The sequence below is a fragment of the Heloderma suspectum genome, chromosome 3 (assembly GCF_057233095.1).
Source record: "Heloderma suspectum isolate Gila_16-S chromosome 3, 16-S_ref, whole genome shotgun sequence".
Lineage (NCBI taxonomy): Eukaryota > Metazoa > Chordata > Lepidosauria > Squamata > Helodermatidae > Heloderma > Heloderma suspectum.
Window position 1 is genome coordinate 179,697,799 of NC_139460.1, and position 12,580 is coordinate 179,710,378.

The 12,580-nt window shown below is 45.9% G+C and overlaps 1 protein-coding gene across 12 annotated transcripts in view; it reads left to right on the forward strand.

Annotated features, from left to right (window-relative positions):
* The window catches only part of MAPK8 (mitogen-activated protein kinase 8), a 57,037-nt gene that overhangs the window by 27,865 nt on the left and 16,592 nt on the right, over nucleotides 1-12,580 (forward strand). For 7 of the 12 annotated variants that reach the window (XM_084845110.1, XM_084845102.1, XM_084845107.1 and 4 more), the window contains 3 exons: nucleotides 1,351-1,422; nucleotides 5,770-5,952; nucleotides 7,936-8,060. In XM_084845110.1, coding sequence (XP_084701236.1) covers nucleotides 1,351-1,422; nucleotides 5,770-5,952; nucleotides 7,936-8,060 — 380 coding nt within the window. Of the gene's footprint in view, nucleotides 1-921; nucleotides 994-1,350; nucleotides 1,423-5,769; nucleotides 5,953-7,935; nucleotides 8,061-12,580 lie in introns of all 12 variants that reach the window. The other 5 variants (XM_084845103.1, XM_084845099.1, XM_084845109.1 and 2 more) reach the window with 1 other exon arrangement.

A 12,580-nucleotide genomic window follows, 5' to 3' on the forward strand; every position in this document is an offset into this window, starting at 1 on the left:
GGTTAGTAGGGATCCAACATTCCTTCAAGTGCCTGGGTCTCAGGCTGTATAGGGCTTTAAAGAGAATCACCAGCACTTTGAGCTGTGCTCAGAAATAGACTGGTAGCCAGTGAAGTTCTTTAAATACTCATGAGATATGTTCCCACTGCCTGGTCTCAGTCGGCAACCTAATGGCTATGTTTTGATCTAACTGCAGTTTCCAAACAGCCTTCAAAGCCAAACCCATATACAACATTTTACAAGAGCATGGATAATTGTGCCCATGCTATCTTTGTCCATGAGAGGGCCAGCTTAATCGGATGAAAGGCACTCCTTGCCACTGAGGCTACCTTGGCTGGATCTAGGAGTGTCACCAGACTGCAAACTTGGATCTTTTAGCAAGTCTGCAGCCCATCCGAAAAAGGATAAACACGATCTCTGAACAGACGAACCACCTGCCCCCAGGGAACCTGTGTCTTGTTGGGATTAAGTTTCAGTTCATTGGTCTTATTCCAGCCCATTATTGATTCTCATTACTGATTTAAAATGCTATGGGTGTGTTTCCTGTCATTTCAAAGTGTTAAGGAATTCACTTACTGTTCATAATTTCTTTATGAGCCCGATAATAAAAAGATAATCTTTAAACCTTTAAGGGTTTGGTGTGTCAGGGACGTCCCCTGTGCGAGTTCTATTGAAATGTTTGGGAAGTATGCAAGAACAGTTCTCTTGTGGAACATTGTGTCTCACCCAGAAGATGGTTTTGGCAGATGGAGCCATGTATGTGTTCTAGAAATACATTCACAGCTTGATCCCATGATTGCTTCTTCCTTTTGTTGGTGCTTTATCTGCAGTTAGTAAGATGCAGTCATGTCCTATCCTGCTGCTTCTTTAATTTTCAGTGACAGTTTTGCTTTGCTTCTTCTTTTTGTGCTACAAACATAGTGGATTTATGGTCTGTTGGGTGCATTATGGGAGAAATGGTTTGCCACAAAATCCTCTTTCCAGGAAGGGACTGTATCCTTGTGCTGCTGCAGCAGAATTTTTGGTACTAATCTTTTGTGGTGGCTCTGTTCTCTTTCTCTCCCCCCTCCCCCCAATATTGCTTCTTGGAAAATGCATTTTTCCTTAAAGGGCTAATACTTAATTCCTTCTGATAAGTATAACAAAATTGTTAGCATAAGAAATTCGGTTCTATTGAGGCTGCACTTAGCAGTAGGAAATAGTCTCTGCTGGTATGGTAGTGAGCACATCTTCACTCTTTCATTCATTTTCATTCTGCACTGCTCTTATCACTGGGTATGGTTTTTTTTTCCCCTTTAAAGTCCTTTTTTTTGCTTTCAGTCAGTTAATGTCATTGCATTTTGTTTTCAGTTGACATTTGGTCAGTGGGGTGCATCATGGGAGAAATGATCAAAGGTGGTGTATTATTTCCTGGTACAGATCGTATCCTTACTGTGGGCCTAGAACTGAACTTTGAAAAGTCAAATGTATTCTGGCATTTTCCTTTTCAACATCAAATAATGCTGTCTTCCAACTACTGAGGCTTTAAAATTATATTCTTTCAAAAATTGTTTTTCCCAATTAAGAGAATCAGCTATTTTATAGGCTTATTTGCTTTGTAAACAAATATTAATTATTTAAAGCATATTAAAAAGGTTGTGTTTGTTTAAGAGTTCAACCAGCCTGGAACGTCCTGGATGACTGTGTCATTGTGTAAGTTTGGCTTGAACAGGACGTGTTGCTGGTGGAGTTCATGTGTAAAGCATACAGTAAGATCCATTGAACATATAAGCCCTGTTCAGGTGTTAAAAATCCTCTGAAAGTAAACACGCAAGGAGGGGGCGCATGCTAGCCCTGCACCCTTGGTCATCATTTTTTCCACCCTCTACATGTGCAGGGTGACTTTGTGAAGAGGAGAGGCTCCTCTGTCCATTGGGGCTTTTCCACGCGATTTGGAGTGCTGATTTTCCAGCATCCCAGATCGCATGGAGAGCCCCCACAGGTAGCAGAGGCTGTCCTGTTCACAAAGTCACCCTCCACGTGTAGAGGGTGATGAAAGTGATGATGGAATGGGCGGGACTAGGGCACCCCTCTCCGCACATGTTTACTGTACACAGTTTTAGAACATCTGAAGAAGGCTATCTTGAATGCCTGTTTTGTCTCTTAACATCTTTTTTTTTTTTTTTTTGGCAATTCTATTGTAGCTAAGTGTATTGCTTGAATGATTTTTGTTTTCTTTAGTTTTCTGTTCTTACAGAACTAGTTATCTAACATCCTATCAATCTTCAGTTGTGTGTGGATGCTTTCATTAGTAGTGGTCATAATTAGTAGTGTACCTAGAATGGGGCAATAGGGGCACCTGCTCTGGTTACAACCTGGAGAGGGGTGTCAACTGGATATCACCTGGGCAATGATGGCTCATTGCCCAGGACCCTCCAAGGACAGGTGTTTGCTTCTCTGTTTTCTTCTCCCTCACTCTTCAGCATACTGATTAGTAATCATTTTACTACTGTAATGCATATTTATTTAATGGTGCAGCTATGCTCACCTCTGAATGCCACTATTGCAGGGCAAGTGTTCCTGGACTACTGCAGAAGTATGGGCCAGTTGGTTGCTTATTTGATCCGGCAGCATCAAATACATTGCACCAGCTTGCAAACTAGAGCAAGAGACTTCTAACCTTGAAAATATATGGATAGAAGTGTGAATAGTTCTGATATGACAAAGACACTGCATCTAGTATATTCAGTCAGTTTTGTAGTGATTCTTTACACTGCAGTTCCTAGAGTAAGGGACGTTTGGAGGTCCTTTTCCCAGTGAAAGTCTGACATCCCGTCCCCGTCCTCCCTGTCCCCAGTGTTACTTTCTTAAGAGTACCTCTTGGCTCAGGAACAGAAGGCAAACTGATTTAAGTATACAGAGAGACAGAAAGAGAGATGTTTAATCCATTATATTAGATGAGTTAATGTTCTGTGTTCAACAGATGTGTGTTAAATGGCTTGCTTGTGGATTTTAAAGGAGTAGTAGGCAAGTCTAATATCTTGAGTCTTAGGTTGGTATGCCCTCTTCTGTGGGCCTGCAGTTAAGGCTAGTCATATGAGAACTCAAATTGGCTCAATTTGGCTGATATATACGAGATTTCTGGAAAGTGTTTCTGAAAGTGTTGCACTTTCCCAGTGGCCACTGCAGGCCTGGCAGGCAACCACAGTAACAAGAGGGCTGGAGACTTTTTATATCAACCTTCCACAAGCCCCTCCACCAGCCTTCTCCAACAGGAGTTCTGAGAGCCAGGAGCTTCTGATACTGTCTTCCTGATAAAGCCTAGAACACTTTAAAGAAGAGTGCTTATGAAACTCATAAAAATGTTGGGAGGTGTTTTAGGATGTTATATTATTCCCAATTTTACTCTGTAAACTGCTTTGAGAACTTTTTGTTGAATACAAGTATAAACATGAATAAAATAATAAAATACTTGAGAATACTTGCCAAACAGAAGGATGCATGTTTGGGGTTCTGGTCACATATTTCATTCATAGCAATCAAATAGAATTTAATCACAAGTAAAGGTTTAACATTAAAACACCTGCACAGACACACCTAAAAAGCAGCATAGTTTACAGAGGTTCATAGCCATCAGTGGAGCTAACAGTAAATAATGTTCCCACATGGGCTTACAAAGTAGTCTGGCCAGCCTAAGCATTGACCACACATGTTCAGAACCTTGTTTTCATTACAAACTGACAAATTTGTATTTGGAACTAGGTGACTTTAAACTTCAGTGACATCTACAGTTAAGGTACACTTCTGATTTACTAAAGTGGCACAGGCAGTTTAGTGAAGGCACAAATTCTCTCTTGCCTACCAATTTTTGTTTTTTTGATTGGACTAGAATGAGAAGACTACTACTTGTGGATTATTTGTACTTTTGGACAATTTTTCTATTTTTAAACAGCTTTTATTTCCTTGATCAGGAAAGGGAGCTGGGCTGAAGCAAGGTGTTTGTTTTTTTAATATGTTCCTGATACAGGAACTTAGTTTCACATTATACCCATCACTTGAAAGGTAGCCACATGTAAGCCAGGCTGTCTAATTGTTGAGAATTCTGAAGGCTTCCCCAAAAGGAGGGAAAGGGGAAGACTCTAGCCTTTTTTTTAATCCCAGCCTTCCCCAACCTTATGCCCTCCAGGAGTTTTGGACTATAACCCCCAGCATTCCTGTCCATTGTCCATGCTGGCGGGGGCTGATGGGAGTTCATCTGGAGGGCACCAGGTTTGGGAAGGCTGCTATATTCCGTTGTTTACCTATTATGTTATCTCTCCTTTAGTGTCTAATTGTTCTTAAAGGATTGGAGGGAGAGTAGCAAGGATAATTAGCTCCTAAGAAGAATTAAGAGTAGCAGAAATAAATTTTGCGGTGGGAAGATGGTATCAAGGGCTCTGCAGTCCCCTCCAGCTTTCTTTGCTTGTTTCCAAAGAGCATTCAGCATTCTCAGCAATCGGACGTTTGCTTGCACATGGCTATTCATATGATCAGTGTAGCTGAAGCATCTAGCCAGGTTCAGAGGTTGGTGTGGATTGGAGTATCCATTCCAGATTCTACAGTCTACTCTGCAAATCAGTCCCATGAGTGCAGAAAGTAACCCAAAGTAACATGTGACCCATCTCCCTGTTTAGATGAATGGTTGTAATATTCTCAGAGAGCCCATCTATGTGCAAACTTTTTTTAGCATCTCTCACTTAAACATCAGAAGAACTCTGCTGCATGGATCAAGGGTCCAGTGTCCTGTACCCAGCATTGCCAGAATAAAGGCTTGGTGTCATTTTGCAACATCCCCTTCTCCAAATGGGTTTATGGCACAATGGAAACCACAGTGGAAACTGTAGTTCTCATAGATCTCATAGAATCATAGGGTTGGAAGGGGCCTACAAGACCATCAAGTCCAACCTCTTGCTCAATGCAGGAAGCCTGATTCCCAGGCGGTCTCCCATCCAAGTACTAACCAGGGCTGACCCTGCTTAGCTTCTGAGATGAGACGAGATCAGGCACATCCAGCCCTTTGCTCGTCATCTTTCACAAACTCTCATACAAGCACATTCTTTCTCCCCCCCATTCTAAGCAACTGATAGGAGCTTCCCCTTGGGAGCCTATTTCTAAAATAATTAGAATGTAGTAGTACAGAATGTCTTCCATAATTTGAATGAAAAAACACTCTATACAGGTACTTGGTTTGTACCTATTAAATATGGCAGGGATACAATGAAGAAAATCGCACATCACGATTTGAGATTCATCTTCCACTCATAACCACTGAACCTTTAGTTTTAAATAAAAATTATCTTGTCCATCTTCCTCTAGTCTCCAGGTGATACCACAAGCAAAAATACTTTAATGTTCTTATGTCTATGGAGGAATATTTGCTCCAGTATAGAAGCTTATATAAATAAAGTTGGGTGGTTTGGCAAATTCGCTTTCCCCTTTTCTTGATATGGTGGGTAGATGAATGCATTTGCCTAGTCTGCTGTTCTTTACAGTACTGCAAGCCTCTAAGTTGAGCTTTGAAATGCATTAGATACTCACATAGCCATTCTTCTAAATGTCTCCTGTGTGCCAGACATGATTCCACCCAGTTCTAGTTGAGATTATCTGCCATTAAAAACCAACATAGTTAAAGAGGAGAGCAGCTATTGGGCTCCGCACTTATGCATCACTGTCCCATTCATTGGTGTGCTTTTAACTTAGCCTTTGTCCTGAACACTAGATAAGCAATTTTTCTTAGCTCCTTGATCTCAGATATTGATCAGTGGAATAAAGTTATTGAGCAACTAGGGACACCGTGCCCCGAATTCATGAAAAAGCTGCAACCAACAGTGAGGACGTATGTGGAGAACAGGCCTAAATATGCTGGCTATAGTTTTGAGAAGCTCTTCCCCGATGTCCTCTTTCCTGTTGACTCTGAGCACAACAAACTGAAGGGTAAGATTTCATTGAATTTTCTCTGATAAATTTAGAAACGTTGCCCTAGAAATACGGCAGACAAAACATTTGTGTGAACTTTTACAGGTAAAGTTTTATTCTTTGGAAGCACTCCCCTTCTGGGCAAGAAATAATAGTGGAAGCTGTCCCTTGTTCAGTGCTCTCCTTTGAATACCCGTGAATGGCCTCTAACCTGCTGCTTAATGCTAGAGACCTGCATGAATCTTCATGTTTCGAATATAAGCCTCCTTCAACAGACAGTTGGTCTAGCGCACCCATCCCAACCTAGTGCCCTCCAGATGTGCTGCACTACAACCCCCATCCCTTGCCAAGATGGCCAAGGGCCATGCTGATTGGGGATGATGGGAGTTGTAGTCAAATACATATGGAGGGCACTAGTCAGGGATCATTGGTGTGTCGAGAGGATTATTACCAAAGCAGCTTCTCTCATCCCTTGGGGGTGGTCCCTTAAACTTTTTGCTCTAATGTAGAATATTAGAACAAACGTTCAGTGCATGGAAAACAAAGGTAAGCAAGGGCAAAATACAATATCTCTGAATGTGTTTGCAAATAACTTTTTAAAAAAATCATGCCACCACAAATATCATGCCCTAGAAGTATAATACTGGACTTTTACTGTGCCTTGTTGAATGGATTTCCCCTTCCTGTTTCTATCAAATATGATTCTGGCCCATGAGATACAGTCTTCCCTTGGCTGTGTTGCAGCCAGTAGATCCTGCAAAGCTGGAGCAATTAAAGGGAGTTGCAGCAATGTTAGACTCTGGAAATTGGAAGCCCACATGTTGTAAACATGAAAAATAGTTACAGAGGTAAAATAACAAACCCATACTTGCTCATGGGGTACCTTGGCATCCTGGCTTTGGTAACAGAGAGCCAGTGATGTTTTCTTTTTCTCTTTATTAAGCAGATCTGCCACAATCCAATGCAGGATTAATCACTCTTGAATGTCATTTATTTTAATGGGTGTATGCATGCTTACGTTTATGTTAGATTGGGGGCATAATATTTTTTTCTTTTAATTTCACCTGATTGATCCTGGTTATATCCTGCTGGGCTGACAAACAAATCTGTTATCTTCCCTGTAACCTGCATCTTTAATAATGTACACTCTTCCTCTTCTATTTAGTATTTATTAATTTATTGTAATTTTTTCTGTACCCTTCGTTGCCAGAGGCAATCCCAGGACAGTGTACAGTTATATTATGAAAACAATATCATATATTTATAAAAATTAAAGGCATAAAAATCAAACCAAATAAAGAACAAATCAATCTTAAATCAATTTAGATTGTGAATATAATTCAATTTGAAAGTTCAACGTTATACTCAAAATGCCTGGGGAAACAGGAATGTTTTAATTTGGTGCTGAAAAGAATTCAGAGTCACCACCAAGTCCATGGTCTTGTCCCTAAACTTGTGCTATGCATTTGTAACATAGTGTAAGGTCAGGGACAATCCCCTGTGCCCCTCTCCCTTTTCAGGCTTAGAGCTGTGGATTGGGGTAGTGGGTTCTGCCCAATGTAAGAATAAGCTCCTGCCTTCTCTCTAGCTCAGAGCTCAAGGGATGGACAGTTCAGATTTTGAGAGGGGAGGCAGAAGCTAGTTTTGGCTCTGCACTTGAATCTGGCAAGTGCAGCGCCAAAACAAATCCCCAACTTCCTCCCAACTTTAAGGAGAGGGTGAGGATCATTCTTCTCCCCACACAGCTCTGGAATTGGGAGAAAGCCTTGTGCTCATCTCACTCGCCAGAGGCTGGCTGACCCCCCCCCCCCCAATACACACACACCATGGCAAGAGTGGCTGTCTACATTAATATCAAGCCAGTAATCAATAAGAAACAACTGGTTTGGCTGTATCCCCAAATAATCTGTATAATCAGTTTGTTCTTTCTTATTTTAAGTATGGCTTCCTCCTCCCTTTCCTGCTGTCCACAATTATATCCTATATTAAATGTTCTTGCAGCCAGTCAGGCAAGGGATTTGTTATCCAAAATGCTGGTGATCGATGCATCAAAAAGAATCTCAGTAGATGAAGCCCTACAGCACCCATACATCAATGTCTGGTACGACCCTTCAGAAGCAGAAGCAGTAAGTTCTGTACTTTGGATTCTGTGCTAGGAAAAAGGCAGATCGTGATTCCTGGTGCCAGAGGATAGCCCAATATGGGTGCTCTTTTGGTCCACAGCTAGCAGATTATTCTGCATTCTTTTGATAGGAGCTCCAGACGATTTGGGATAAACTTAATATTAAGTTGAAAACTTAGCTTTTCGAAAAGCTGAGCCAAAAAGGGAGTTGGGGGGTGAAGGAGAGCTGGTTACAAAAAGCTGCACTAGAGTCAAAATGGCGCCGCTTTTTGTGATGGGGGTATTGCAAAAGGGCTCAAACATTTTGATTCTTGGAATAATCCTTAGACTTCATTTGCCCTTACTGATGTCATCATATAGCTAAATCTGAATGGCTGCATAGTATTGTGCCATCATTGTGTCAAGTGGCTAAGACCACTTGAGAATGAATGAAAAGGAGAAAAAATGGCTGCTAAAGCATTAGCAGATGAGTAAATGGGCTGCAACCATGCAAAAAGGTAGCATTAAGGTCTTGCGGAGTGTCCTCCGATCACCTGGAGAACAACTGGCTCAGCACAAGTTTTTTCTCAGCACAGGTTTTTTTTCTTGAAAAATACTGTTTATTTGTTACATTTATATCCCTCCTTTCTCCTACTGAGTGCAGGAGGCCAGCCAGTACGGGGAGGTTCTGCGTCCGGGACCGAGAAGGCAGTCTCCAAATTAACTTCCAGAGTAGGCAGGGCCTCTCTGTGCTCGCCAGTTGTACTTCCTGCCTTGTGGAAGGAGGAAGCTTCTCTTAGCTCTCGCATGTGAGAGCAACCAAAAAGAAGAAGAAGAAGAAAGAAGACAGAAGAGAAGAAAAGTGACTTGCGATCGCAACGCAGGGGAGGTGGCTGCTCTTCTGGCATACAGAGGGCCGGCTCACGGTGGGGAGAAGGAGTCAGGGCTCCCCCTCCAAGGGCTTCTTTCCCGCTGCCACAGAGGCGCCGGGGAAACCCCAATGCTCTGGCCCTGCAAAGCGGGGAGAATTTTCAGCCACGGGTCGAGGCAGGCGCCACTATCGGCCCCTTCCCCGCCAACAATCAGTGCGGAGCGGCGAAGAAAGCCTCAGCAGACACCGGGGCCTGCGAGGGTCAGCAGCGGCTTCCTTTGCCCACCCCCCAAGGAGCACAAGTGGCTTCCTTTGCCCATCCCCCAAGGAGCACAGGTGACAGCAAGACCCCCCCCCCCACTACCCGATCAAGGGACTGAAAGGGCAGGAAATCCAGGGCAAACCCCTCAAGCCCATGCCTCCACTTGGAGCCTCAGGAATGGCAGGAAATGGACTCCAGTTCCCTGCCTTCCCCATCGCAGGAACCCCCAGAGGGAGGGCCAGGGGGCCTGGAGCCCAGCTATGGGCCCAACCCCGAGGGCCAGCCCCCCCGACAAGTCCGGGAAAGGGAAAGTTCTATGCTGGATTTACTGGAGGAAGCCATTCGCCAAATCAGACACAAGGCTTCCCCCCCAGGAGAGGATGAGACACCATGAGCGCTTCCACAGGAGCTCATCCAGGGAAGGCCCGTTGCAAGCGACACACCCGTTCACGATCATCCAGCCACAGCTCCATGGATGTTCAGCACAGCAGTTCATACTCCAAACGGAGGCGCAGTCGCACCCCCACCCCCCGCGGCCACTCTAGGAAAAGCAGGCAGAAGGGAAGGAGGAGGCCTCAGGCAGGTCCCACTCCACCTCAAGTAGGGGTTACTCTGGAAGGAAGCGCACCAAATCCTCATCTCCACCCATTCAGAGAAAGAAGGCAAGGAAACGTGGAGAAGGGAGCCGAAGGGCCAGATCCCCTTCCTCATCCCCGACCTACCTCTCCGACTCCCAAAGTTCCAGATCCCCTTCCCCCAGATCAAGCTCATCAGAGTCTGAGGGGGGAGATGCTTCAGAGGAAGACAAGCCCAAGGAAAACCCCCAACAGGGCCGTCTTTTCCCTACGGAGGCATTTCCTAGATTAATTTCCAAATGCCTTAACATCCTGGAGCTTACAGACCAGGAAAAAGACACGACACCCCTCCAAGGTAGGGCAAAGAGGGCAGGGGCAGCGGCAGCCTTTCCATCACCCCCCCCCCCAATGTGCCACTCCCACTACGCCTGGAAGAGATTCTATGCAAGGAGTGGTCTAAGCCAGCTATATCTAAGACACTCCACCGCCACTGTGAGAAGTTCTATTGCCTACAAGAGGATGCCATGCAGGATCTGGTCACCCCAAGAGTAGACGAACCAGTTGCAGCTCTCAACTCCAAGGCCCTCCTGACCTCAGAGCAGGACGAGCTTCCCTCAGTCCAACACAATCGAAGGACTGAGGCAGCCCTCCACAGAGGTGTTGAAGCCTCAGCTACTTCCATGTGGGCGGCGACTATGTCTACCATCGTCGCCAGGGGCATCTTCATGATGGCAAACGGTCTGCTCCAGGGCAGAGACCTAGGGAGGGACACCTGTGAAAACATACAGGACATGGCAATGGCAGCAGCATTCCTAGTTGATGCATTGCTAGACTCCTTCCGGCTGGAGGCAAAAGCCACAGCAGCCAACATCGTGGCAAGAAGAAACATCTGGCTGTGCAACAAGGGGGTGGACACCAAAACCAAATCCAACCTGGCAGGCATCCCCTTCTCAGGTAAGCTGCTGTTTGGGGAAGCCTTGGACAAACTGCTGGTAGAGACAAAAGAAGAAAGCCTTGCTGAACCCAGCAAAGAAAGAGACAAAGCGCTTTCCAGCGAAGCCCAAGCCGGCATGCCAAGACCACCAATTCAGTATGACTCACCGTCCCCCCGCCCCCCAGTGGGGTGATGGCTGCGGGACTTCTCAATTGCCTGGAGGAGGCTCTGGGTCCTAGAAATGGTGGGTCCTGGAAATGGTGACGGGGGGCTGTTCTGTAGAGCCGGAGACCACCCAGGGAGCACTTCTTCAGCTCCCCCCATCAGAAGGACCCAGCTGGGCATTTGAGGCCTCTTGCAGCCATATAACATCTCCGTCAGATCCAAGCCATCGAGAAGGTGCCTTGGAAAGAGAGGGGATGGGGCGTCTTCTCCCTCTTCTTCACAGTCCTGAAGAAGAACGGCGGGACCAGACCCATTCTGGACTCGAAGAGGCTCAGTCACTGCCTAAAGAAGCAGAAGTTCCAAATGGAGACGCTGAAGTCCACAAAGCTACGGAACAAAACAGTTCCAATTCAAAGCTCTTCCCTTTGGCCTAGCCATGGCTCCAAGAGGGTTCACAAAGATACTCCTCGCCCCAGTGGCCTACTTGAGGTCAAAGGGCATCCAACTACACCCCTCTCTGGACGACATTCCAATCTACTCATCATCATGGGAGCAGTGCATGCAAGACATTAGTGCCACTCTTCCAACCCTACGGTCTCTGCGGTTCGTCATCAACGAGAAAAAGAGTTCCTTGTCACCCTCACAGTCTATACTCCACCTGGGGGTGACCCTTAACACGTCCATGGATGTTATGACTCTATCCCTGGACAGGCAGACTACAGTAAGCAGGCTGGCGGCCCGGATCCAGACCGAAAAGAAATCCCGCCTCAGAGAGCTGGCAAAAATGCTGGGCATGATGGTCTCTTGCCATGAGACTGTCCAATGGACAGTGTTCCACGCAAGACCCCTACAGTCGTTCCTCTTGGCCTTCTAGATGGAAATAACAACCAACATCAACCCGGCAGTGCGAGTTCCAGCAAAAGTCTCTTGCTCCCCTGTCTTGGTGGTCACACCCACCCAACCTCAAGGGGGGATTCCCACCCAGACTCCGTCATTCACCACCCTGACCACGGACACTTGACTCTCTGCAAGGGCCACCACACCCAAGGCCTATGGGCCACAGAGGAATCTTGCCTCAGCATCAACCTACTGGAATTGAGGGCCATCTGCTTGGTATTGAGACACCTAGCTCCACAGTCCCAGGATGTTCTGGTCAGAACAGACAGCGTAGTAGTGAAGGCATACTTGAACAAACAAGGAGGAACTCTGTCCAAATCCCTTCAAAAGGAGGCCATGATGCTTTTCAGGTGGGCTCAAAAACATCTCCGCTCCATCAGGGCGGAGCGCCTAAGGGGCATACTGAACATCCAGGCCAACTGGCTCAGCAGGACTTCTCTAGATCCAGGGGAGTGGTCTCTCCACCCAGACACATTCATTTGGCTGACAAGCTGGTTAGTCTGGCCCTGCATAGACCTCTTTGCATCCCAGCAGAATGCCAAGCTCCCCAGATTTGCCACTCGCTATGCCACAAGAGGCACCGAGTTCATAGACGCCCTGACCAACAGGTGGCTTGGAGGGCTTCTGTCTGCCTTCCCTCCTCTACCCCTCATCCCAAAGGTGATCCGGAAGTTGAGGGACCAGCAGGCGGATTTGATCCTGGTTGCGCCCAATTGGCCAAGGAGGCCATGGTACGCCGACCTGGTAAACCTATCTACAGCCAAGCCTCTGACTTTACTGCCCTGACATGACCTACTGACTCAAGGCCCGATCACACATCAGGACCCAGGTTTCCTGAAAC